Source organism: Rhinoderma darwinii, chromosome 11, assembly GCF_050947455.1.
Source record: "Rhinoderma darwinii isolate aRhiDar2 chromosome 11, aRhiDar2.hap1, whole genome shotgun sequence".
In the NCBI taxonomy this organism is placed as follows: domain Eukaryota; kingdom Metazoa; phylum Chordata; class Amphibia; order Anura; family Rhinodermatidae; genus Rhinoderma; species Rhinoderma darwinii.
In genome coordinates, this window is record NC_134697.1 from 19,631,646 (window position 1) to 19,659,604 (window position 27,959).

At 44.0% G+C, this 27,959-nt stretch overlaps 3 protein-coding genes across 7 annotated transcripts in view; 1 reads left to right on the top strand and 2 right to left on the bottom strand.

Moving 5' to 3' along the window:
- UROS (uroporphyrinogen III synthase) overlaps positions 1-280 on the bottom strand; it is a 40,022-nt gene extending 39,742 nt beyond the window's left edge. The window contains exon 1 of the mRNA XM_075843120.1: positions 27-280. The gene's annotated coding sequence lies outside the window, so the exon portion shown is untranslated. The remainder of the gene's footprint in view (positions 1-26) is intronic.
- Positions 25-27,148, top strand: BCCIP (BRCA2 and CDKN1A interacting protein). Of its 2 annotated transcripts, XM_075843114.1 has the most exons (7): positions 25-270; positions 1,239-1,313; positions 14,478-14,558; positions 17,884-17,979; positions 19,752-19,939; positions 23,363-23,525; positions 26,713-27,148. In XM_075843114.1, the coding sequence occupies exons 1-7, from the start codon at positions 40-42 to the stop codon at positions 26,881-26,883; spliced, it is 1,005 nt and encodes a 334-aa protein (XP_075699229.1). In that variant the 5' UTR covers positions 25-39; the 3' UTR covers positions 26,884-27,148. The 2 variants fall into 2 exon arrangements, with proteins under 2 accessions (XP_075699229.1, XP_075699228.1); XM_075843113.1 differs by lacking the exons at positions 14,478-14,558; positions 17,884-17,979; positions 19,752-19,939; positions 23,363-23,525; positions 26,713-27,148 and adding exons at positions 6,761-7,125; positions 7,494-8,250.
- DHX32 (DEAH-box helicase 32 (putative)) overlaps positions 27,005-27,959 on the bottom strand; it is a 70,838-nt gene continuing 69,883 nt past the window's right edge. For all 4 annotated transcript variants that reach the window (XM_075843109.1, XM_075843112.1, XM_075843111.1 and 1 more), the window contains one exon: positions 27,005-27,379. In XM_075843109.1, coding sequence (XP_075699224.1) covers positions 27,187-27,379 — 193 coding nt within the window. In that variant the 3' untranslated portion in view covers positions 27,005-27,186. The remainder of the gene's footprint in view (positions 27,380-27,959) is intronic.

The following is a 27,959-nucleotide window of genomic DNA, read 5'->3' on the forward strand; positions in this document are numbered from 1 at the left end:
AAGAAGACAAATAACGGTGCGCTCACCCCCCCTCTTTAGATGGTACATGCCGGTGAACTTCCTGTTTACTTCCGTTTTGAGCACGCCGAGCCCGGAGGAAGAGAGTGCAGCATGGCTTCCAGTGCTAAGCGCAGAGCTGTGGCCGAGAAGCAACGGCAGCAGGACGAGGAAGAGGAGGATGACATGGAAGAGGAGATGGAAGGAGAAGACGAGGAGGAATCTGATGACATAGAAGACGATGAATCTGAGGAAGACGAGGAGGTGCATGAGGTGAGGAGACGCACGAGGTCACGTGACTTAATTGTTGTAAAAAGCATGATGCTGGCGGTGGAACTACATGTCTCAGCGTTTCTGGCAGGGCATGCTGGGACTTGTAGTAGTGTTGATGCTCGGTTTGTCCTCTATCTAGTATGTGTTGCCAGGGCAGCTGTAGGATGTATATGGGGCTGGATAACTGACTTAATGCGCCAGGAATACACCGCAACCTTAGTCTCCTACTCCCGGGACCCTTGAAGTTTGGCGACAAAGTTGCAGCACGTCCTTTCCTAATTTAAAAAAAAAAAAAGTCGCATGAACATAAGCGCTATAGATATTGTATGGGAACCCGCCTGTCACATGGTGCCGCGGTTGTAGTTCTCGGGCCCGGTCATAATTATTTTTTAAAAATGTGGCGTAAAACAACTCCCCGTTGGAACAGAACGCAGTAATTCCCATTGAAGTCAATGGGCAGATGTTTGTAGGCGTTCTGCTTCCGAATTTTAATTTTTTGGGGATGTTTACGGCCCGAAAAACTGGCTAAAAATAGCCCGTGTGAACATACCCTAATTAATTATGATCGTAACTAAAGGTAAGCAATATTTTGCATTTCTTTAGAGGATAGGTGACAAATATTTGGCGCTGGAATAGCCCTTAAAATGATAAAATCCTGCCTGCAGCCGCCATGGGGTGTATGAAGCGGGCTGAGTTGGCTCCATACGCTGCTGGTGTCGGCTGTGTATCTCCGCCGTGGCCCCCCTGCGCTGCACTAATTATTGGGATCGGAGAACTCTGCTTGTGGCTGTTTGACCACTTCGATCCTGCGGTCTAACCACACCATCAGTCTTTAGTCTCCGTGAGTCGCCCCTTTTTCTGAATTTGACAGCGGAGATGGTTGAAATTATGACTTCCCGTCTTCTCGTGGCTTTTTATTTCCCCCTGAATATCCGCTTTATATGACTGGATTATCTCTTGATTTATAGGAGGTGAATGTGGACTTTGAAGCCCATACGATGACTGACGGCGACCACGACGGTATCAAAAAGCTCCTCAAGCAGGTAAGAACCTGGAATTGCTTCTCAAAGATGTGATCAGTACAGTGACGGGGGGTGGTGCTCTGATGTGGCCTTATCGTCTCAGCTGTGTTATCACAAAGGCACAGAAGCTCAGCGGCCCCTTCATTATAGAGATGAGCAGGGGTCACAGCTCGGACCTTCCCACAAGACCTCTGACGTGTCTCAATGAGCCTCTCTCTGTAGGAGCCGTCTTCCTGGGTAGCAAAGACCTTTTAAGGCACCTCCACTCAGAATATATAATTTTTGTGTACGGGCACTACGTGGTATGACCCACACTACAATATCATGCTGCTCTGTCTGTACAGGGCCCTATATGTCTGTAATGCCTGCAGCTAGAAGTACTTGGGGTGTGAATTGTTAGTTGTCCTCCGGACGGACAGTTTAGTCTCCTGTCTCTGGTCACGTTTTGATTCTAAATGGAGGAAATAGTCGTGCGGGAGGAGACCCTGGGCTGTGGCACGGCCGATTTTTATCTCCATCCTTTTTCTCTGATGTCTATGATGTATGAAATGACGTATATAACAAAAATAGTGATGGAGGAGTCTAAAAGTGGCGCATATATATATTTGTATTTCTTTTATACAGGCTTTAACCCCTCCAAATTGTCTCTCCCCCCCCCCCCCCCCCCCCCCCGTCAGAAATTTTCGATTTTGTTTGGTCCATGATGCCTTTCATTTAAGTCCCATTCATTTTTATGGCCTGCCAGATGACATTCGCTCGGAGGTCCAAAAATGTCTAGCTGTTTGGCTCCGTTCTTCCCAGAGACGTTCTGGTGGCTACTTAGTTCTAGAGATTTGTAAAGGTCCAGTCCAAGCTCACGGCCCGAACCCTCATTATTACTACTACTACTACTACTACTACCACCACCACCCTCGGTTTGTTACTTCTTGAGGTACACATTAAGGAGTCTAGGGAAGCTGAGCGACAACTCTTTTGGGAACCCTAGTGGCAGTCATAATAGTGGTTACCCCCACTTTAGCGGAGACAGGTCTAACTAGGGGGTAACTGAACATCACTTTAACAATTTTAGTAGAGAACAACTGAAGAACTTGGCTGTATTGGAGGGTAATGGTGTATTGTGTGTTTGTTTTTTGTTATGTTTTATGCTGTGGGGGGGGGGGGGCAGGGCCTTCAAAATGTTTGTAATCATTTTTTTTTTTTTAAATATATTATTACTTATTAATGTTAGGCCGGTTTTAAAGACCCGTGGTACAGTCGCGTGTTGTGTCTGGACCCCTTATGGGTCTACTTAACCCAACTGAAATCACTATTACCCTATGGTCTAATGTTGGTCTGGTAGAACCGCTAAAATGCGGCCATATTGCGACCTTAATGTAACAAATTGCTGCCTAAATTATTTTCACAGATAAGGCTTGTAAACAATAAAAAAAATAATAAAACGGGAGTTCACAGTTTTCTGTATAGTCTGGGAAGGCTAAGTAGTACCAGCCCCGACCTTTCTCTCCACAGAGAACCATCGATAATGTCCGATGTTACCAGATATGCCTCGCTGAAAGTTCGATATTAAAGTGGACCGGTCACCTCTCCTGACATGTCTAAGTAAATAAATGTATCCCCCCATGAAATAACAATTCTGCAGCATCTTTTCTTAGAACTCTGCATTGTACCATTCCTCTGTTATTCCTCCTAGAAATGTATGAATAAATTGACAGCTGGGAGTGTAGACGTTATCAGTCTGTAGAGACAAAGGGGAACGGTAACACCCAGTTGTCAATTTTATTCATACATTTCTAGGAGGAATAACAGAGGAACCAAACAGAGTTCTGAGAAAAGATGCTCCAGAATTGTTGTTTTATGGGGAATACAAGTATTTACTAACATTGACGTCAGTAGAGGTGTCCAGTCCTCTTTAACTAGCGTTCACGTGTCCAACACCCAACAGAAATCTTCCAAAGAATGAATTGGATATTTTGGATGCATTTGCGGCCTTTGTTTTTTTAGTTTTTCGGACTTTCCGGTCAGTGACAAACCACTAGTTGTGAAATGAGCAGATGCACTTTGATGGAGAAAGTGGCCAATACTTTTTGGATGGACTAGTGTCTTTGTGAAGATGAACGGCCGACGTCTTGTACATTGTTGGCTCAGTGAAGCCGATAACGCAATTTTTTTCAGCTTGCTTTATGGTCTTGTCTACAGAAGTTTGTAGAAGAAAGTTGACCCGGAGCACAAGAAGACACCGTCTATACCGGTCTGCTCCAAACCATACACCATGTTGTACTCCTGTTTGCTATGGTAGGTTACTCTGGATTCACCCTGGCGGTAGTGGATGGAGCTGCCACTTGGTTCACCTCGCCCAGGTCAAGACAACTACCGGGAGCCAGGTCGCCAATGTCCCAACGCATTGTCTTCTTTTGAAGTCTATTGCCTGACCACTAAACTTTTTGCTCCTTGAGTGGTCTGTCTCCTAATGTCACCAGTATTTTGTCGACTCCTGTCCTTACCGTCTATCTAAGTTTTATCTCCCTAGCAAAACATTGTCTATGTGGAGTGACTGTAATATATAATACTGCAATGGCTGGAATAATAAATAAAATTTATTTTTTATTTTTAACCATGGTAGAACTGAGTACCTGAGATAAATGTCAGATGTAGAAGCACTTAGGGTATGTGCACACACACTAATTACGTCCGTAATTGACGAACGTATTTCGGCCGCAAGTACCGGACCGAACACCGTGCAGGGAGCCGGGCTCCTAGCATCATACTTATGTACGATGCTAGAAGTCCCTGCCTCGCTGCAGGACAACTGTCCCGTACTGTAAACATGATTATACTACGGGACAGTTGTCCCGCAGCGAGGCAGGGACTCCTAGCGTCGTACATAAGTATGATGCTAGGAGCCCGGCTCCCTGCACTGTGTTCGGTCCGGGACTTGCGGCCGAAATACGTCCGTCAATTACGGACGTAATTAGTGTGTGTGCACATACCCTAAGGCTTAGACCACACGCAGAAAACAATCTGTGGTGGACACAGTGGTCGTGTTAAGCGGATAAGACTAAGGATATCCAAACCAGTTGAATTTTCCACTATAGTAGGGACATATGTACATCTTTAAAGAATGGCATGCTATCGGAAGCCATCCCAATTGTCTGACAGACACAAGTTGGAACTTGGTATTGATTGTGATGTTTTTGGATTTTTTTTAAATCTAAAAAATGTATTTAAAATCCACAAAAACTCCTTCTCTCCACCACTTGGTCATGTGTTGGTCTAGCATGTCCATTCTGAGGAAACGGCCAAAGTCAGAACGTCCCTTTTTTTTTTTTTTTTTTTTTTTTGCAAATCGTTTCTCCTTTCCTCTTGTTTGACGAGTTATTTACAAAAGTTAAACACTGTCCTAATTTATACGTGTCCACACTTTGTCCGTTTCTTCTCTATATTTCACATTCTCTGCTTTTTGCTTGCGTTGCTTCTCGGTTGTGCTCGCACTTACAGCTTTACCTTTTTGGCTTGTCTGTAATTGTACAGATTGACACCACTTTCTTAATGTTCAGGTAGCCGTTTTTTCTCTAAATACAATATTCTGTCCAAGTATAAGATCTTAGTGGCTTTGCCATTACAATGTTTGGCTAAAATAAAAAAATACCGTGGTCAGTCTTCGTGACTTCAGAAAAACTGGGGTCTAGATCTTCCTGGAACCCTATCTATCTTCACCTAGAGATTCGCCTAGTTCGTCGATTTGCTAAAGGTAGGGCTTACCGTGCCTGGTCTCCTTTGCTGGTAGGGAAGTGAAGGAAGGAAGGAAGGTGTCTGCTGCAGAAAGCTGCGTCCCAGCTACAGACACAACCGCTTAAAGAGGCTCTGTCACCAGATTTTGCAGCCTCTATCTGCTATTGCAGCAGATCGGCGCTGCAATGTAGATTACAGTAACGTTTTTATTTTTAAAAAACGAGCATTTTTGGCCAAGTTATGACCATTTTCGTATTTATGCAAATGAGGCTTGCAAAAGTACAACTGGGCGTGTTGAAAAGTAAAAGTACAACTGGGCGTGTATTATGTGCGTACATCGGGGCGTGTTTACTACTATTACTAGCTGGGCGTTGTGTATAGAAGTGTCATCCACTTCTCTTCACAACGCCCAGCTTCTGGCAGTGCAGATCTGTGACGTCACTCACAGGTCCTGCATCGTGTCGGCACCAGAGGCTACAGTTGATTCTGCAGCAGCATCAGCATTTGCAGGTAAGTAGCTACATCGACTTACCTGCAAACGCCGATGCTGCTGCAGAATCATCTGGTGCCGACACGATGCAGGACCTGTGAGTGACGTCACAGTGCTGCACTGCCAGAAGCTGGGCCTTGTGAAGAGAAGTGGATGACACTTCTATACACAACGCCCAGCTAGTAAAAGTAGTAAACACGCCCCGATGTACGCACATAATACACGCCCAGTTGTACTTTTCAACACGCCCAGTTGTACTTTTGCAAGCCTCATTTGCATAAATACGAAAATGGTCATAACTTGGCCAAAAATGCTCGTTTTTTAAAAATAAAAACGTTACTGTAATCTACATTGCAGCGCCTATCTGCTGCAATAGCAGATAGGGGTTGCAAAATCTGGTGACAGAGCCTCTTTAAGCACACAACTTTTTTTACATGGCCTACTGGGAGAAGGCAGCAAAGTTCTTGAATGGTGATCTGGATCAAAGCATGAGAAATACATTTATGCCTCCAACACGAGGGTTCCAGTAGTTTCTGAAATGTGCCAACCGTTCATTCATGGTGGCTGCTCCTAGAGTCTTATTCCATGGTCCTAATTTTTATGTATGTTCCTCCCCATATGGATATTTTTTTTTTCTTCTCTTCTTGCTTCTATTAAGCACCAATTGCAGTTGGATACAAGAGTATTTCTGATACCATGTCTTGTCTGATAGCTAAAAAGGGTCTGTCACAAGTTCATCTTCTGCCCAGAACACTAAACCGCGTCCAGAAATGTGAACCTTTTCGACAGCCTTATGCAAATGACAGTCCTCTTGTCACTGTGACATTTGTCATAAAGGTCGTCAAAGCAGCCGAATATTTTGTCAGCCCATGAGGAATTACAAAATCTAGTGCATAAACTGCGCCAGTTCACCACGCGTTTCTGGGCTACTGCAGAATTATTGCAGGTTACCAAGGTGCTATATGATCCCATTGGTTTCATTGGGAAAAAAATCCAAACACTTTGGCTTCTTTACGTGTTTGCGCTCGAGTTTATCTTCGTGCAAGATACCACGGACAAGAAGAACTACGTCAGAAGTTTTTGTTTTCCACGTATGGATCCTACCGTGGGAGCATCTCTGTGCATGTGGTAAGTACCTCCGTAGCAATGAACTTTTCTGTATATAATGATTTGTATGACCATTATTTAATATAGGGTTTTATTTTTGTTGTTCTGTAGCTAATTATTATTTCTTTTTTTTTCTATGCAGGTGGAAGCCCATCCTGCACTATGGGATACATCCGAAAGTGGGTACACCGACCGCCAGTCACAGGATGAAGCCTGGAATACGATCTGCCGAAATTTGCACCCAAACTGGGATGGGTTGCCGGAGAAGGAGCAGAAGATCATCGGCAAGTGTCTCATCTGTTCTTTAGGATTAAAAGCCAAAAATATATATTTATTTTATACTGTTTTTATAGAGAGTGATGTCAAAAACAGATGGCGGACTGTGCTGAACAGGTACATACAGTCGCTGGCACGGGAGCAACGAAGCACATCCTCTCAAGCGAAGCGCAAGCCCTACATATATGTGAAGGAGATGACGTTCCTCACAACTAGCGGGCAGATCCTTCAGTAAGTATTACAGATGTTCAAAGTATTGTCCAATCAGGACATCCCCTTTCAAGTATGAAAGATAGAGAGGAGGGTCCATGCTTAGGACCTCCCACTAGGAACCCATTCAGAGATCTACAAATAAGGAGCGGCTCTCGTGGCTCGATGGTCATTGCATGGATGGCCACTCATCTGAATTACTACCTTGTAATACTACACTTTCCCTGTAGAGGAAATGCCTGACTGGCCGTGACTACCCCTGGCTAAATAGGTTGACCAGGGTCTGGAAAGGAGTCGTTAATGATGAGACAACCCTTTTTTAATTTTTACACAATTGGTGCTACGGAACACAATATCGACCTACATGTTTGTATCGTTTTTCACATTAGGGCTGCTTCTAACCTGGATGCTGATCCAGAGTTGGTCCAGGCGGAGGAACATCAGCAGAAGCGAAGTAGTTCTCGCAAAGGTTCTTCGGCACAAGCTGGCGCCGGATCAGGAAAGGGATCCAAACGTTCTGCTAAAGGAAAGAAGAATTCTGTGGTGATGCCTATTATGCCTCCGCGGCCCCCCAGACTGAGAAAGAGACGTGTGGTCCGCAGCAGGGCCTTTATTTCAGAGCAGGTGGATGCAGGGATTCTGACCCTTTTGCAGAGGAGAGCCGCTGAAGACGGTCTTGATGACTTTGGGCGCGTAGTGGCAACTCAAGTACGACGCTTGCCACTTCACAGACGTGCCGATTTCATGGCTTTTGCCCTCGGCTCTGTGGAGTTTTTTCTCCCGCCCTTTAAACCCCCTGCGATCGATACCTTGGTGTCTAGCCTTCGAGTGGTGTGCACAGAGCAATCGAGCAGCTCCCAGTCCGATACTTCCTAGACCCTGTACTCTGTACCCCATGTCCCTGTTCCATCTCTTGTTATCCCTATTACTCGTTCTGTGTCCAGCCCACTTTATTCACGTTTCATTATTCCACCTCCTGCTGTTTTGTACTACTATCCAGATACGGACGGATGTCCTCAGAATAGATGAGATATGCCGGGGGTGGATTTAGATACATTTTTGTATGTAGTCAACCTAGTAGTCTGTGGTTATTTTGTAAAGAAAAAAAATAAAAATGTTTATTTATAATTATTGTCTTAAAGTAAAGTTTGTGACCGTGTTTTTTGTGTTTCTTATTAATTGTACTGGTCTATACGTGGCACTTACCTGTTTACTCAATGATGCTGTGTATAAGAATGCATTTGGCTGGCAAACCTGTATGTAGCTATAAAGCTTCAATGTTGATGACTATATTTTTTATTCTTTTCTGACCTGTGACATAAAGACTACTTGGGGTATGGGCATACTGAGTGTAGATTTGGCAAGGCTTGCATGGGGATGCTATGCTATTGGGCAGCACACAAGCAAACACTCAATCAATGGGTTATTGCCGTCTGGTTAGTAGGTGCAATTCAAGCACGTAGGCAAGATAAGGTTGTCCGCTTTCAGGAAATATACTATTTTATTTTTTTTTGTCTCTTTCCCCCCCCCCCCCCTGTTTTGGTGATTTTTATGAAGATATTGCATGTAGACATGAGCATAAGTGGTATGTACGAACTCAACTTTTATTTTTAGGAGATGGTGTGTGTTAAATTATCTACCGTGGTCACCCTTTTTAGTCACATATATAATAAATTTTATGCATTGTTTTTTTTTTTTTTATGGAAAAATTACACTTTAGAGCAAAATTGCATGAGGGTGCCTGCATATATAAAGTTCTGAGTGGGATTTGACAACGTACCAGGTGTCTACTTTTAGAAAATGTATGGGGTTTAGTGTGTATATATATATTTTTTTTTTATTTGTACATGTCAAAAGTTTGAAAATTGTGCTGGCTACAAAAGTTGCTGAAGATTTGATTCAGTCTTTAGGGCAATTATCTTTAGGTCAATCTTTAAAGGAGATACCTCAGTGCTGGCCAGGCTGCTCATCTCTGGGGCAGGTATATTGCTAGGGCATTGCACCTTCGGGACTTATGAAGTCGTTTTTGAAAGTTTTCTCTTTGATGGCCTACACCTCTTTTTGGTGTCTACACTTCCATGTCAGGTCTTTCATAGGCTATAATGAGTTCATCATCTGTGGCTTTATCCAACTGCAGTGCACAAGTGAATATCCTTCACTAACCGTGATCCCGAAGGTCGTGTCTAGCTCAGTGTGTGAATGAAGACTCTTCTTCAGGCAGCAAATTCCCCCTGTAGGTATCGGTGCAGCAGGTTGGGCATCTGAGGTAAAGATTTTAGCCGATACCATGACTTGGGACTAGATGCGTGGTACCTGAAGAGGTCTTAGAGCCGTAAGAGTCATCTGGTCTCGCAGTACTCTGACAAAATAGCGGGAGTCCCTGGTTCTCCCATAGGCACCGTCGTCAATGGCAACATGCTTGTAATTGGCACTAGCCACTGCCATCAGAACCACAGAAAACACGTCTTGTTATTTGAAGTAGTACAACTCTGAATGCGGTGGCTGCTACACATGTGTCTGCTTAATATCAACAGCGCCTATACAGTTGAGAAAATTTGACTGGCGACCTGCAACCAAATATCAATTGGAGTGGGCTCTTTATCATGAGGTGTACAAACTATTTTTTTTCCCGACGTGGACTTGCTGGTGTCACGAGGCATTTGCGGTCGACGTTCTGGTGGCTCCCATAGGATCACTGCAGCCTAATTTTACATGTTTCCCCAGCTCCCTCCTCTTCCCAAGCACCTCGGTAGAATCAAGGCCGAGGGGATTGTCTATCCTCGTCGTTCTGAACCGGCCGCTCTGTTGTTGGTGCGCCGACGTGGTAGCTCTACTAGCGGACTTTTTTCTGCCGCTTACCTCCTCGGCATGATGTGTTCTCTCAGGGGCTTCTCTTCCACTCTACAGTGACTGCGTTTAATGGGGTGGCTGTTGCAGTCCTGCAAGCTTATTGCAGTGGGGGAATCTAAACCATGTCCAAGGCCTGGCAGCTGTCTCCAGCCCGGATTTATCACCGTACTTGGAAGATCTATCTACAGTGGTGTGTGGATCAGCATCTTTTTCCTTTTGGTTTTCTCTTTGCTTAGGTTCCTGGCATTCCTCCAGGAGGGGTTGGGTCATGTGCTTGCACTTCACTCTATTAAAAAGCTGGTAACAAAGCTGTCTATTTTTCAATAAACCTCTGGCATCCAAATCCGATGTCCAGATTTTTATTCTTGCAGTGCTTTCTTTCGACCACCAGGACTCCCCCGTCTTGGGATCTGACTTTTTTGTTTTTTCCACAATGGAGTCTGCTCCTTTTGTACCTCTCAGTGGATTTCATTGCACCTGCTCACCTGGAAGGTGGTGTTCCTTGTGGCAGTGACTTCCATCCAGAGGGTTTTCCAGCTGATGGCCCTCTTGTCGTCCTCCACATTTGACTCTCCATTAAGATGAAGCCATGCTCCGTACAGTGGCCTTCTTGCTCAAGATGGTCTCCTGCCACCTTACCAAGGATAATGTTTTTCTGTCGGCCTGCCCATCTTGGGTGCATTCTAAAGAATGCTAACTTCTTAATTAGGTAGAATTGCAAGGCGCGGACATCATTTATTCGGTTACCTCCTCCTTTGGCCACTCCTCGATCGTGGTCCGCTGTTGGCCATTCGCGAGGTCTACTGCAACAAAGGGATTAGAGCCAATTCCATTAGGGCGGTTGGTCCTTCCTGGGCTGTGCACCACTAGGCTTCGGCTCTGCAAGGCAGCAACCTGGTCGTCTTTGCACACGTTCACCGAATTTTACTGGGTGCATACTTTTTTTTTTGGTTGTTATGTGGATTGCTTTAGGACCTTCCATGGTCTGTGGCTCCCAATGGGACGAACAAGAAAATAGTGTTTTTTTTTGAGTGCTGACCATAAAATTATTTTCTCTTCCAGTCCATTTGGGGGACAACGCTCTCGCCCTTTTTTGTTATGCAGCTCATAAGGTTGTCCGTCGGACATGGTTTTCTTCTATTGGTCTAATATTATTGTTCTATTACTTTTATGATCTGCTACTGTACTAGCTCAGTGCCTGTAGGAGGGGTCAACATGTTTTTACTCCGTGTCACCCCTCCTAGACCATGGACTGGTCGAGAAAAGGATTTTACCGTGAATACTCAAAAAATCCTATTTTTCCCTCATCTTGGATAAAAAAAATCCTTCCAGACTCCAAATATAACGATCAGAATAAATCCCTGGATCACCGTCCCATCTCCAGTAATCTAGTAACACTACTTGTAATATTTTTTAAAATTACATCCAGGCCCCTTTTGAATTCTTTGACAACTTCCTCTGGCAGAGTTCCATAGTATCAAAGCTCTTACAGTAAAGAATCCCGTTCTATGTTTCTATAGAAAGCCTGTTCCCTCTAGATGAAGAGGATGCCCCCTTGTTATATTTACAGTCCTGGGTATAAATACATCATGAGAGATCTGTTTTGACCTTTTTGATATATTTTATATGTAGTTATTAGGTCACCCCTCAGCTGGCTTTTTTTTTTTTTTTTTTTTTAGCTATATAACCTAAAGGTTTCTTGGCTTTGAACCTGCTCAAGCTCTACTATATCTTTCTAGAGCAATGGCGTCCAAAACTGTGCACAATATTCCATGTGCGGTACTATTAGGGATTTATAAAGCGGTAGAACGATGTTCTCGTCATTCGCATCAATGGCACTTTTTCATTAGCCACTTATTTGCTGTAGTAGCAGCTGCCTGGCACTGGTTGCTACAATTGCGTTTACGGTCAACTAAACTTCCTAAATCCTATAATCTTCCATTTCTCAGTGGTAAATCTAATTTGCTGCTTCTCTGCCCAAACCTCCAAATAATCCAGATAGCTTTGTAACAGAATACTCTCCTCCTTTTGTGTTAACTACTTTGCACTGTTTCGTATCGCCTGCAAAAAAAACCTATATTTTACTGTGCAATCCTTTTACAAGGTTGAATTCCCATACTACCTTTTTAAGTCTACCAAACTGCAATAGATCCTTGCATTGATGGCGATGAAATTGGATTCTCATCCGCTAATGTCACCAGGACCGCTGAGCATTCAGTACTTTAAATATTTGACAAAATGGTATTCTAAAAAAAAATAAGTGTAACGAGCAGTGGCTCCTCTGGGATGGCGCGTTCTTATATGGTGTTCTGGATGTCCATCAAAGGCCTAATTATCCTAGTGTAATAGTGGAAATTATGTAGGATATTTTATATTAAAAAAAAAATTAATAGCCTACAATCTAAAACACACCTAGACCGGTAATATTATAACAGAACATGAGTAATGTGATAGCAAACTCACAATTGTGCCGCACTCCTCTGGCAGATGACACTGCCCTTCATCATGGGTCCATCAATGGAGAGAATGACAACTTTGTAGTGGCCCTGGGAAATTAAAAGGCGTCTTCATTGAGAGCAAACATTCAGTCAGCAAATGATGGGGAGAGTCATTAAATGATACGTATTGGTGTCATATGATATATTTCATTTATGGCAGCCCTCCGTTTGATGTTTGGTCATCTGATGAGGACCTAACTTGACTCTTTTTCTTCAGTAACCGCACTATTAGTAAGGGGCGTTAATGTTGTAAGAAGCCAAGCACGAAGTAGGCCTAATCTTTCTGACGAAGCAAGCTCCTTCCTTGGGAAAAAATCTTTTGTTGACCTCTGGGAGAACCCAAAACACGACTTTTTCCATGCAACTCTAGAAAAGAACTAGCCTTAGCCTTTACTAAATGGAGAGAAAAGATAGGACCACCGTTAAGCCGCTCCGGCTGCCACCAAGCACCGGATGTTATGGCTCATTATGCAATGGATAGGAGCAGAGCTGCAGTACTACAGCTCGGCCGCTATTCAGTGGCCGGAGCCGACTGCTTACAGCATGCACGTCCGGTGCTTGGAGGCAGCCGGAGCAGCTTAATGGTTCGGGTGTTGGACCCCCACCGATCATGTACTGACGAGCTATCCAGTGGATAGGTCATCAGTTGTCCAGTAGTGGACAACCCCTTTAAAAGGACGATTAATTGAACATGTAACCTCTATTTACTATTAATGAACGATGCACTTTTTTTTTTTTTACAGGCCAAGCCCCTAATTGAAATGCCACACCCCCTATTTGCATGACGCGCCATTGCATTAATGTATATCCCCTGAGAATGCTATATACTACTGTATCTATTATACCTCCTAACACTACCCTCCACACGGTATAATGCCCCTATAGTGCTTGATAGACATGCCCCAATAGTGCCTAATAAAAATAAAAGAAATTCTCACGTAGCCCTGTTCCATGACGAGTGAAAGAGATCCCTCCGGTCTGTGTGGCTTGGCGCAGACAGGCGTGATGACGTCACTGCCTCGCGCCTGTTTGTGCTGACCCGCTCACGGCTGTATATAGATGATGCAATCTAATCTATATTGGCCGAACAATTAAGGATCAGAAGACTATCCTCCTACGGCCTAGGCACTGAAATTTGTTTTTCTCTGAGGATCCTTTTAATAGTAGTGTAGCATCTCATGCCCCTGTTATGCTGCGTTCTCTGCTTCCCCAGCCCTGTGAAAACTCTACGTGGATCTGGAGGTAGAGTTTAAAATGAATGAGGACTCGGTGGCGGCCAGCAACCCTAAGGGTATGGTCACACGGACTATTTTCGGGTCGAAAAATCGGAAGCAGAACGCCTTCAAACATCTGCCCATTGATTTCAACGGGAAAACGGCGTTCTGTTCTGACAGAGCGTTTTTCGCTGCGTTTTATTACGCGTAAAAAAAACGGCCTAGAAAAAGAAGTGCAGGACACTTCTTGGGACGTTTTTGGAGCCGTTTTCCATAGACTATTGAAAAAAAGCTCTAAAAACGGCCTTAAACGCCGCGAAAATCGCGAGTGCCACAAAAAAGTCTGAAAATCAGGAGCTGTTTTCTCTTGAAAACAGCTCTGTATTTTGAGACGTTTTTGACTCTGCGTGTGAACATACCCTTATCCTACACAAAAAGTCCATGAGACCGGTTTGTTCAGTTTAAAGTGCACCTCTACCCATTGAGACACATCAGAAAATAACAGTGGGGGTCTATGAGCTGGGAGCCCAACCGACCCCTAGGACAAAAGGGCACTCAATAGAGGGCCGTGCCCTTTCCATTATGGATATATTAATTGTGGTGCAAATATTGAGTGAAGCCGGAGGGGCGGAGCACTAGCTAAAGCGCCAGAGTTCCATCAATTCCAGCTTCTCTCATGTATAACATCAGTAATAGAAGGTGCCCAAAGTGTTAATCTACTGGGTGCAAAAAAGTGAATGTAAACTGGTACGTTTTTCTGCACATCCTTTTTAAAACCTACACAATTTTCATGACCGTTTACATGTTTTAGCTGTTCCTGAAAGCCCATGTGAATATCACGGAGTTGGCCAATCTTCTGATTCAGCAGAACCACATCGGAAGCGTCATTAAGGTAACTTGTATTTTATGTGTTTTTTTTTCTTCTATACGATTTTAAAGTGCATCTCTAACCCAAAATATAATCTTGCCCTGAACCTTATGTGAAGTAAGGGTCCTTTTACACCGACCAATTTTGTCCGTAAAATAGGAGCGCTGTTCAAGGAGACAGTTCGTTGATCGGCGCTCGTTTGCTCCTTTCACAGGAAGCTATGATCCATAATGTATGGGGATGAGCGATTGCTTTTACCCATACGTTTCCATCATGTCGGCAGCACATCTCCCTGTTTACACAGGGAGATGCGCTGCCGACAACGATAATATTTTGTGCTGCATAAACCATACAATCCGCCTATGAACGAGCATTTGGTCGATCATTGGCTGATCGTTGCCCTGTTGACACAGGGCCATGATCGGGAACGAGCGTTAATTTGAACGCTCGTTTGCCCAATTATTGGCTTGTGTAAAAGGGCCTTAAAGAGAACCTTTCACCACCCCATACATGTGCAGCTGAGTTCAGCATGTAAAGGGCAGGGCTGCACAAACCCTGGGGCACTTTAAAAAATGTTTTCTTACCCTCATCCGTTATTTAGACATCGGTGCCGTTCTATTTGGCGCCCGATATTTAAATAACCCCCTGAACTGTCAATGGGGCGTGTAATGGCAAGGGGGCGTGTTACTATGGCTGTGACACTGTCCAATCAGCTACGGACAGCGCCCCAGCAAGAGCTGGAGAGTGTGTGCTTGTTCAGCTCGAATCTGTGCGAGCATGCACGCTCTCACTCACTCTTCAGCTTTCGGCAGACAAGGACAAGACTGTATGACAAGACTATGTGATCTCTCGCGAGAGATCACACAGTTTAGTTTTGTCCTTTTCTGCCAAGAACTGAAGAGTGAGCATGCGCGCACAGCTCCGAGCTGTGTGTGCGTGTGCGCGCGCACAGCTCCGAGCTGTGTGTGCGTGTGCGCGCACACGCGCTCCCCTCTCCAACTCTTGCTGTGGCACTGTCTGTAGCTGATTGGACAGTGTCCCAGCGATATTACACGCCCCATTAACAGTTCAGGGGGTTATTTAAATATCGGGCGCCAAATATAACGGTACCGGTGCCCACTTCTCTCCAGCACTCTCTGGGGCACGGTCTGTCTAAATAACGGAGGAGGGTAGGAATAAAATATAAAGTGCCCCAGGGTTTGTGCAGCCCTGACCATTACATGCTGCACATATATGAGCAGGTGAAAGGTTATTTAACTGTGTGCTGTCTTTCTCTTTTAAGCTCAACTGTTTGCCTTCAGTTTCAGGGACAGGAGGTAGCTATCTGCTACTATTGTCAGACATTTTAGCTCTAATTGGACTTCTATGTCTCCTGGTCACCCAGATGGTCCTCCCTCTTTCAGGTCCCCCTAATCAGTCTATCAGAGTTGAGTACCCTCTCCTATCTAAATCAGTCACCCTATTTTATAGCGTATAAGTTGCCTCCCTGTTAATCTAAGCCTTATGAGAGACAAGCGATACTGGGAAGTCCAGTTACATGATGTCATCAGTGAGGTGAGTTAGGAGCAAATACCAATTACTTTTTGAGTTTCAGCCTGCGATATAACTGAATGAAAACAACGGTAACACATGACATATTTCTAAATAAATGTTGCAGTTTCGTTGTATATCCTCTTACGCAGCCCTTACTCCATTACACCGCACCAGTTATTTATGTTAGAGTACCCTAAAGTATTACAACACCAGTGCGAAGTTCGTCTTCTAAGGTGACCTAAACATTTAGGCTAGGACTTCATGGTAAAACTAACGTTATTTCCGAGTCAATTGTGAGATTAATGTGGCCGCACCACAATTTTAGTATTTCCCTAAAACGAAATTTTATGAAAAACGTTTTTTTTTCCTCCTTTAGATTATCCATATAAAATCTCCACTATTAGTTTTATTTCCCTGACCGCCACATCATACACAATAATCTGACCTGTGTTGTTCAGTTTTGGGGATCTTCCCATTATGACCACAAGCCAGGGTTGTGAAGATTGAATGGGAAGTCTATGGTGCTGCTGGAGACTAGATAGGCAGGATTAGACAATTTACAATAGCAGAGAAGAGTATATACACACACTCCCAGTAGATCCAACCTGTTGTATGTCTGCAGTGTAGAATTGGTTTAGTTGTCCCTGGGCTTACCTGAGATGTAGAGGTTAAAAGTTACCACAGAATTTCTTACGGCACGTTCAGACGTGGCGGAATTGCTGTGGAATTCCGCTGCGGACAGTTCGCAGTGGAATTCTTCAGCGACCGCTTTTTACATTTGTTTCAATACATTTTTAGGCAAGTTAGTTCAGACGCTGCGGAGCGGAATTTTCCCTCCGCAGCATGCACTGTCTGCTGCGGAGAAGAAGCGTAATTTCACTGCGGATTTCAGCCTTTGCAATGCAAAAACTGAAATCTGTGGCAAGTCCGCTGTGATATCTGCAACGTCTGAATTACCTGTCAAATATGCAAATGTTGCTGCAGATTCGTTGCGTGATTGCCCCAAATCTGCACCAACATTTGCAGCAGAAAAAATCTGCCACGTCTGAACGTGCCCTAATGAAAGATCGTGTATTGGGATTAACGGGGCTGTCTCACAAAGACCACCCCTGCCATATGACTTATTAGGGTAAATGGACGTCACAGATGTGAGACGGAGTAGAGCGCTACTGACAAACTCTTACACGGGTGGACTCGCGGAAACGAAAGGGTGGAAAAGTCTGGTGCACAAACACTTGAGCTTTTAGGTGATAGATGGCATGTAGTTACTGCCCTTAAGGATTCAGTTGGGACACCCACCTATCTGGAGAAACACCCTAACCCACCTCTGCTTTGCAAGTTGAAGCGGCTGGTGGTGGACAAATCCACGCAGGGACTGAATGGGCAAGTGGCCACGGATGTACTTGGCTTTCTTCATTGTTGAGTTACACCACCTCTACATTGTCTCCACCTGCGTGCTGCAGCTTCTGGATATTCCATAGGTGTTACTGTATTTGTATAGATTTCCAGTTTTCTATATTTTTTTTCCATTTAAATACACAGCTGCTTTCTAAGTTCTGCTCGTTGCTCTCGGAAACAGACAGCAGTTTACACCCCTCCCTCTTGTGTCAGACATGTGACCTAACCGCTCCGTCATGTGTTCTCGAGAAAACCTTGTGTAAAGAAAAATCAATACCAGAAAAATAATGCGTAATAAAGTCAAAAGTTTTTACAAAATTACTCAACTTTTTATGTAGATCTGCACTTTTGATAATTCTTCTACGGGTGGAGTTTTCCTTGAAATAAATCTCGATTTTTTTGTCCTGTGATTCTTTAGCAAGCTGAAAGTACAGAAGAGATTGACGATGATGATGATGATGAGGACCACCATGTTTTCGGCTTTATTAGTCTGTTGAACTTAACGGAGAGAAAGGTGAGCTATCTATGGAATTCTATATGAATCTATTCTCTCGTATCTATGTAACAAGTCTCCTTTCCCATTTCTATCTGAAGCCAGTTGCACGTGACCGAGAGCCACTCAGGTGGTTTTTCACGGCATCCGAGTGGCACCGATACTTTTCACGGACCCATCCGCTGTAGCTGGTTAATCGGGTCTGTGGAAACGGCCCCGACACTCTGATCTGTGGAAAGATAGAACATGTCCTACCTTTCCACGGGACTCGGGCAGCGCACACGGTCGTTTGCATTAGGCGTTCCTTCTCTTTCTGATTGGCCGCTATTACAGCTCCCATTGTGAGGGTGTAAGTTTCCTCTCCACCAGTAATTTATATGAAACACTCTCATCCTTCTTCAAAGAAGGTCTGCAGCAGCTGAGGCGTGTTCTGATCTGCAGTAGCTGTGGAATATTTTATAATACACACAGCAGCTGCTGAAGAACCTCATAAGAAAGAGGGAGCACTACGAGTCAGGAATTTCCTGCAATGGCGATCCGTGACGGACTGATTCCGCATGTACAACTCGATAAGGGTATGTTCACACGGCCTATTTACGGACGTAATTCGGGCGTTTTTGCCCCGAATTACGTCTGAAAATAGCGCCTCAATAGCGCTGACAAACATCTGCCCATTGAAAGCAATGGGCAGACGTTTATCTGTTCACACGAGGCGTATATTTACGCGCCGCTGTCAAATGACGGCGCGTAAATAGACGCCCGCGTCAAAGAAGTGACCTGTCACTTCTTTGGCCGTAATTGGAGCCGTTATTCATTGACTCCAATGAATAGCAGCGCTAATTACGGCCGTAATTGACGCGGCGTTCAAGCGCCTGCACATGCCGGTACGGCTGAAATTACGGGGATGTTTTCAGGCTGAAACATCCCCGTAATTTCAGCCGTAACGGACGCCCTCGTGTGAACATACCCTAACCAATCACATGACAAAGAAGCGATACTATTTATCTCGTGACTGGCAAATAAGCTGCAAATAGTGGACTCTTCCGTGCTTGGGACTACTATATCCTTCATCGTCAACAGTAAAGGTTTGGGGTCCTCCATCTCCCCTGTAATTAGTTTATAAAATGATAACCCTTAGGCTAGGGCTACCTGCTGACTTTGATCGCCAACTCGTAGCTTTAATACAAAGCCTTGAGACGAACTTGTGCAAATTCTGATTGCACCAAAACGGCAACTGAGTTGCGTGACCATCAAATCCCATGAATTTCAATGGTATACATAGTGTGGGGGGCCGGACGGACGTATAACCAAGTTACATGAAAGTTCCGCAAAAATTTCAGGTGTGATTGTGAAGCGCGTGACCAAAGTTGTCGTTTAGCGTTGTCTAGGTAGAGGACCTGTACATCGTAGGATAAACGTGGTGAAGATTATTGAATCTCAGCTAAGCAGTAAGAGGTCTGTCAGCACAGCGCTGACTGATTCCAAGCAAAGTCCGGCAGAATTATGAGTGCAGCTCTGAATGCAGACCGGATCAGTACAAGATAAATAAAGCAGAATATTTGCAAAATTGTCTAGCTTTTCATGAAGATTATATCCATATCTGTCAGATTAGTTATGTGATTGTACAATATACAGAAGTTACAAAAGCAGCCATTAAAGTGATTGTATGAGATTAGATTAGCGCCACTCTTGTCTATGACCTGCGTCTGGTACTGCAGCTCACCCTCATTTTTTAATATCATACACATCGAATTATAGTAATAGTTTTTTTGTTGTTGTGTTTTTTTTTTTAGGATACCCCGTGTGCAGAGCAAATAAAAGAACTGATTTTGGGCCATTGTGAGAAGAGCTGCGACCAGAACGTTGTCGAACAGTTCGATAAAATACTAAGTGACAACATCAAGCCCGTAGGTCTTCTCCTGAGCGAGCGATTCATTAATGTCCCCGCACAGATTGCTCTTCCCATGCACCAGCAGCTGCAGTAAGTCTCATTTTCTGCTCTCCTTTAAAAAATGTTGTATCCGTTTTTCCCCTCAGTTGGCATCAAAGATCTTATTTAAATGTAAATCCGTGGAATGAAATTCTATCGGTGCCACAATGAAGTTGATGTGATAAGCGGTGACACGATGTGTTTTGTTTGAGTTTCAAAAGGAACAATTTTAATTTGTTTTTTTTCTTGTTTTTTTTTTTGCCTATTTATATTTGTTCTTTTCTAACTTTCAGAAACATGTGCGATACACGTAGATACGAGCAGAATTCTGAATGCAGATTTGGATGTGACTGGAGTCACGTTGTTCATTTTAAAAGGGTTGTATGAGATTAGAAAAAAAAAAAGATCTGGTCTTTCTTCTCCCTCCTGAAACGTGTCTGGAATTCACTTGAATGGGGACGAGCAATACCAGACACGGCCTATAGACGAGAGAGGCGCTGCTTTTATAGGGGGGGGGGGGGGGGGGGGGAAAGCAGACTTTTTTTTTTTTTCCCTTCCTGATCTCATACAAACCCTTTTAAGATCAGTATGAGATGAGAAAAAGTACTTGCGAAGTTGAATACAACCTAGTGTTCCCTGTTATCAACCATTTAAGAGCCTGACTGTCGTGTTCTTCAAAGGGATGATTAACAAAGTTCAGCCAAAAGTCCCTTCCCTATGGTCACGATTTTATCTCCCATATTGAGGACCTCCACAAACCTTCACATACATACATGAGCTGCTCCTGTTCTAAGATTTTCGGTTCGGCGGCCCTTTAAAGGGTGTTTTGCACTGGACGATTATCGGGCAGACGAGCGGTTAATATAACGCTTGTTGCCGATGATTTCCCTGCGTAAACAGGGGAACGATCAGCAGATGAACGAGCAAACGCTTGATCATCTGCTGGCCGTATTGTTTCAAAGTGAAAGATTATCATTGTCGGCAGCACATCTCGACATGATGATAATAAGGTATGGGGACGAGCGATCGGAGTAACGTCCGCTCGTCCCCATCCACAGCTCCATGTGACGGGAGCAATTGAGCGCTGATCAACGATGTCTCGTTGATCGGCGCTCGATTGCACCGGCCCATTATCGGCCGGTGTAAAAGGGCCTTAAGACGAAGCATTGAGTTTATACATGGAATTGAGCGCTCAGTCTGTGCTATTATTCAACCGCAACGGAAGCCGCAATCTATAGAAGGATAACCTTGTTTAAGTTGGTAATTGCAGCTTTTGCAGTAGACGGGTCACCCCAGGGGGTGTCCGGAAATTACTGGATGGTATATTGACACCACTGCAGTGAATCTTATTAAGCTCCTGTGTAGATGAACTAGAAAGGCTGGAGGTCGTAGTCCCAGCACTCTGCGACTGCAGTGTAGAGGCAGATCATGTCAGCAGGCTGGAATTTAATAAGAAGCGGTCACGGATATGCTGCGCTCTTCCCTCTCCTTTTTCTTGGCTGATATCCATACAATTTTGCAAATAGTAAAAATAAAATAAAAAGATCACTAGATAATATAAATTGTTCAAATATAACTTCACCGTATACAGGAAGTCTCCACCCTTGAACATCATTATTTATTTTTTTTTAATCTGAATCGGTCCAAAATTCGGTGCTGAATAATCTCTTATTTTACCTCTCCAGCGACTTGTGCTCTGTTTTTTCTGATACAGAGCACCAAATCCCCTGCATAGATTTTAGGGGCAATTTATTAAGACTGGCGTATCATAAATTGGAGCAAATTGTGACACTTTTATTACGAGGCAAATGCTGCATGCTTCAGCCAGGCCATGCGCCATCCGTTCGACCCCCATCAGATGTAAAATTAATAAAAACCACATACTCGCCCCGCTTCTCCCCTCCGGGTTCCTTATCACTCCATTAGAGGACAGCTGAGGTGAGTTTTTTTTTTTTAACCTATCCAATAGGGGTGTGGGGTGGGTTAGAGGTAGCGGCCCAGCTCGGGCCTCTACCCTTCTAGGCTCCTTAGGCCTAGTTCACACAGTTTTTTGCAGGCAGAAAATTCTGCCTGGAAAATCCGCTCCTTTTTCCCAAAAAACAGCGAACGTTTTTTTCCGTCTCTTCCATTGATTTCAATGGGGTTTTTGAGGCGGAAAACGCCTCAAGATAGTTTGTCGCTTTTTTTTTCTTCCCGCGAGCGTTCGCAGAAAAAACCGCCTCAGTCTCCCATTGAAATCAATGGAAGGTGTTTTTGGCCGGAGTTTCCGTGTAAAAAACCGTGCCAAAAAACTCAGTGTGAACACCCACTTAGAGTTAAAACTATTCCAGCTAAGAGTTGGTGTAGATTTCCACTGTAATTTACTCCACTTTTCTGCCATAAATTTATAATAAATTTGTTGGGCCTCAGCGGCCATGCCCCCTTTAACCGAAGCCACGCCCTCTTTTCACAAAAGCGACTCTAAGGTGGTGCAAAAAGGCCAAACATTGCAAATTGCAACTTTTGGGCCGTTTTGCAATGTTTCTACCCCAGTTTTAGACAGGTTGATAAATTACCCCCATAGAGTTAAATGATAACATTTGGACTATCTGCAGCCACCACTAGGCGGGTTTATGAGCTTACTGCCCACTGTTTATACATTGAACATCTTAATGAAACCTTATTCAGTAAGCTCCCCCTAGTGGTGGCTTAAGGAAGCTAGAATTTTAACCATTAACTATCTATGCATCAGATTTGGAGCTCTGTCTTCTATAAAGCTAAGCTTAGAATTCTGTTGGGTTCCTGTTACCAGACAGTAGTGCATTGTGGGAACATATGGCAGGTGAGCTTTACAGATTCCAAGGGGGAGAATTGGCATTTTTACTTTGGGTGGTTCAAAATAGTCAATGACGCAATTAAATGTTCTGGATTATTAGGCTGAAGAGTCAACGCTTGTCAGGCTGCTGTGTAACTACAACTACCAAGAATGCCCTGAGAAGCACAGGCTGTAGACCATTGCTGCGCAGGCTGTTAGGACATGCTGGGAGTTGTAGTGTCATCCCAGCAGAGGCACTTGTTGCACTTAGAAACAATTGTAGTGTTCCTTTAAATCAGCCCGTGTTCTTACTGCTGTGGTCTGGCCGCCAGTATTTACAGAGCAAATTGGACATTGGTGATTTCTCTGGCAGTCAATTTGCTTTCCTAGGCGCAGTCACTGTGAAAAAGTCTCCGTCCCATTCGCCTCCCTCATAATGGACTTGGCTGAGTAACAATTGGGCACCATTGATTGTCGTGGGGCGGGTGAGGTTTTTGGGGATGGTGCGAGTCTCCTCCTGGAACTTGTTAGTTCACAATGGGCATGACACAGCCAATACTTCTCTTTATGTTCTAGCGTTTCCTGATCGGAGGCGGCTTCTCCTTCAATATAATTTTCGTCTTATAAAAAAAATTTGTTCTGCCACATTCATAGATCCATCCTAATTGTTCCCACTACAGAAAAGAACTGGCTGAGGCGCAACGAACCAACAAGCCCTGCGGGAAATGTTATTACTATCTGATTATAAGTAAAACCTTTACGGAAGCGGCAAAGAAATCCGGAGGAACGCAAGAGAAGGAAGAAATGATGTTCGCAAACGCAGAAGAAGAGTTTTTCTATGAGGTAAAAAGCAACGGTTTCCCTAAGCCCCTCCCCATCTTAAAATTAAGATGCAGGAATCTGGTTGTCGATCATCCAGCTTTTCTCACTTCATTAAAGTTTCTGTGGGACTTACTCACACAGCACAGCGTGATCTCGCGAGATCACGCTGTGCCGTCATTCACAGAAACTTTACTGAAGTGTCGGAAGTGTGAATCGACATCGCGTCCTGACTGGAGGTGATGTCTCTTTACTCTCAAGACACTTTGGTAAAGTTAGTGTGGGTGTATGTGACAGCACAGCGTGATCTTGCGAGATCACACTGTGAGTACTGCTAAAAATGGAGAGAAGTGTACTTCTCTTTACAACACCCAGTTGGTAAAAAAAACATGCCCAGTTGTCTATTAGGAAACTAATTAGCATAAATCTAAAATTATGCACAACTTGCTCAAAATTGATCATTTTTCTAAATAAGCCACTTATCTACATTACAGCGCTGATCACATTATGTAGGAGATAGGGCACTTATAATCAGAGCCCCTTTAGCAAAAAGATAAGCGACTCCACAGCAGATCAGTGTTGTCATAGGTGCCTTGATGCTTACCCTACTTACTTGGTCTCTTAATTCACCTGAAACAAGAGTTACTCTTTAAAGAGGCTCTGTCACCAGATTCTCAAATCCCTATCTCCTATTGCATGTGATCGGCGCTGCAATGTAGATGACAGTAACGCGTTTTAAAAAAAAAAAAAAAGTTAATTTTTGACCAAGTTATGAGCTATTTTATATATATATATGCAAATGAGCTTTGAAATGGACAACTGGGCGTTTTTTTTTCCTTATGTCCAACTGGGCGTGTATTGTTTTTAACTGGGCGTGTTTATGTGTATGACGCTGACCAATCAGTGACCAGTCAGCATCATACACTCATCTCCATTCATTTACAAGCAGCACATAGTGTTCTTACTAGAACGATGTGCAGCCACATACACAAGTGTCCTGATAATGAATACACATGAAATCCAGCCTGGACGTCATGTGTACTCAGAATCCTGACACTTCTGACTCTTTTCTTTGAGATTGCAGCAAGCCACTCGTAATCTCGCGAGATTACGAGATTTCGTTTCTATTGCGAGTCAGAAGTGTCAGGATTCTCAATACACATGACGTCCAGGCTGGATGGTCCTGTGTATTCATTATCAGGACACTAGATTAACGTTAATCTAGTGTCCTGATAATGAATACACAGGACCATCCAGCCTGGACGTCATGTATATTGAGAATCCTGACACTTCTGACTCTTTTCTCTGAGATTTCCAGCAAGAGAAACAAAATCTCGTTTACCTCGTAATCTCGCGAGATTACAAGTGGCTTGCTGCAATCTCACAGAAAAGATTCAGAAGTGTCAGGATTCTGAGTACACATGACGTCCAGGCTGGATTTCATGTGTATTCATTATCAGGACACTTGTGTATCTGGCCGCACATCGTTCTAGTAAGAACGCTGTGCTGCTGTGTAAATGAATGTAGAGGAGTGTATGATGCTGACTGGTCACTGATTGGTCAGCGTCATACACATAAACACGCCCAGTTAAAAACAATACACGCCCAGTTGGCCATAATGGAAAAAAAACGCCCAGTTGTCCATTTCAAAGCTCATTTGCATATATATAAAATAGCTCATAACTTGGCCAAAAATGAATGTTTTAAAAAAAACAAAAAAAACGTTACTGTTCTCTACATTGCAGCGCCGATCACATGCAATAGGAGATAGGGATTTGAGAATCTGGTGACAGAGCCTCTTTAAAGAACCCGCCATTGTGTGTGTACAGAAGGAATAACACTATTTCTGGCCATTATGGGACTTGTATTCTGCATTTATCAGCAGTTTTCCCCTCTGCAGGCTCGATCTCTAATTCTCAGTTTAACCTGAACTCTGCTCCAGGGGGATGGAGACTAGGTTTACCCATACCAGAGAAGAGGAGATCCTGCTCCCCTATCTCTCTCACACACAGCAGCATGGAGGAAATTATACAGCAGTCCGGAGCAGTGGTGGGGTAAAGCAAAACACTTAGGCCTTATTTACACTAGCGTATTTCACATCCGTGAAAAAAAACGCACGTCGCACGGACCTATGCAAGTCAATGGGGCCATTCAGACATTCCGTGTTTTTCACGCAGCGTGTGTCCGCTGCGTGAAACTCACTGCATGTCCTATACTTGAGCGTTTTTGCGCATCACGCACCCATTGAAGTCAATGGGTGCGTGACAATCACTGACATCACACGGACGCACATCCGTGTGCTGTGCGTGATTCGTGCAACCGTTTCTCAAAAAATGATGAGAAAAAGAAAACCAGCTCCTTCATTTCATTTTGCATAAGTCAAAACAACTTGACATAAGGATGCCATACGCGCGAAAATAACGCAGACACGCACCAAACACTGATGACACACGGAACTGCAACGTTCACAAAACGCGCACGTTCGTATAAATAAGGCCTAAAACAACGTGTCCGCTGCGTGAAACTCACTGCATGTCCTATTCTGCGCATCGTGCACCCATTGAAGCCAATGGGTGCGTGAAAAAAAAACGGACAACCCACGGACGTCATCAGTGGGCGGTCTGTGTTTTTCACGCACCAGTTGCTAAAGAAATGAGAAAAAAATTTAATGTGCACCAACACGGACATCAAAAACTGATGGCACACTGAGTTGCCATGCAGGAAAAACTTTTATTGCACACTGCCTTATTTGACCCATAGTCCACAATGTGGTTCGATGTTTCCCCACTATTAATATTGGTGGTGTCTACCATTTTCTAGGCGGTGGAGCCCCTGTTTCTTCTCCTATGCATAGGTGCAGTGGGCAGGAGTCTTATGGAGCGATTGCTAAGCATGTGGGCAGCCCACTCCCAACATCCAAAGCAGCGCCGTCCAAAACTAGGAGGATCAGGGAACTTTGTTCTAGCAATCTGTGGGAGACCCAGTCGTTGGACCCCACCTAGGACTGGCACAGAGTCCCCCAGTGCATCTTTCTGGCTCATAGGGTAGAGTGCCATGCTGTCCTTTCTAACATGAGAGTCCAAGGGAGGGTGAATACGGATTATGAAATTGCTCATAATGCAGTTCCCTAATATTTTAAAGTGGCTGAAAAATGTGAAGCTTCCCTTTAATACGATGTCCTGTCTCTAAACTTGTAACTTTCCCTTTGCAGAAAGCAATCTTGAAATTCAACTACTCTGTGCAGAAAGAGAGTGACACCCAGTTAGTAGGACGGTGGTCCTTTGACGATGTGCCCATGAAGCCCCTTAGAACGGTCATGTTGGTCCCAGCGGACAGAATGAATTCCATCATTGAGAAGTTCAAGGAATATCTGTCTGTCTAAATACCTGGTCTCTGCTGTAACACTCCCCGGTGACCACCGTCAGGAGCAATTTGCAACTTTTTGTATTTGTACATAATGGGGTTCACCTGCTCCATATTGAAGATGAAGTAACATTTCTGCATTCGAGTAATAGGATTTATATTTTATTACTATTTTACCAAGACAAAAATAGAACAGAAATATATACAAAAAGTTTAATTCTGAAACTAACAATGATCTGCTCTCAAATCCACAGTTCATTAAAGTCTTGTGTTTTTCCAACACATATTGCACTTGTGACGCCTTCTTTATTAGGCAGGGGGGTCATTGTATATTACATCTTTGTTCCGGGGCATTCGCAGAAAGACTTTGCTCTTCATCTTCAGTCTCTCCGTCATCTTCGGGGTCCTGAGGGGCAGTGATAGTGGACGTGGAGTCTAATGCCTTCTGCAGTAGCTCTTTACTCTCACTAGGGGGCAGGTTGCTGAAGTAATATTGGGGGGCCAACTGCATGAACCTACACAAAAGAAAAAAAAAATAGCATTAATCCTGCTGAGGTAATGACGAGATGTCGTATGTGACTCACGGCTTTCATCTTTTCTGCTATAACCCCTTTGCACTTTTTCAAAAAGATTCACAGTGGATTTTTCAGATTAATATGCAGAGTGTCTACCCCCAGAGACTCGGAGAGCTGCATTTGAAATGAGATGAAAAGTTCGTTGCTACTGAATCCTTTGCACAAAGAACTGTAATAAAGAGGGGGAAAAAGTGTGGGGGCGGCCGGAGAGAACAAAATATATGCAGAGGTTTCCGATTTGCCCCCATGTTGGAGAAAGATGTCACGAGCCGTGGCAGGCGGGATAATCTGTATTTTATTGAGATCACAAAAACCGAGGAGCGTTTCCTTCCCATTTTACCTCTGCTCGTAAATCCTAGTTTAAACAACCGAGGAAGTGAAATGTTGTTACTTTTTTTGCCGTGTGGGTATATACTGATATAGGAACCACTCACCCCGCAATCTATGCGAACAAAATCCTATTACTGAGACAGGAGGTGTACTAAAGGTAGTCTAAATCCTGAAAACATACACAGAGAGA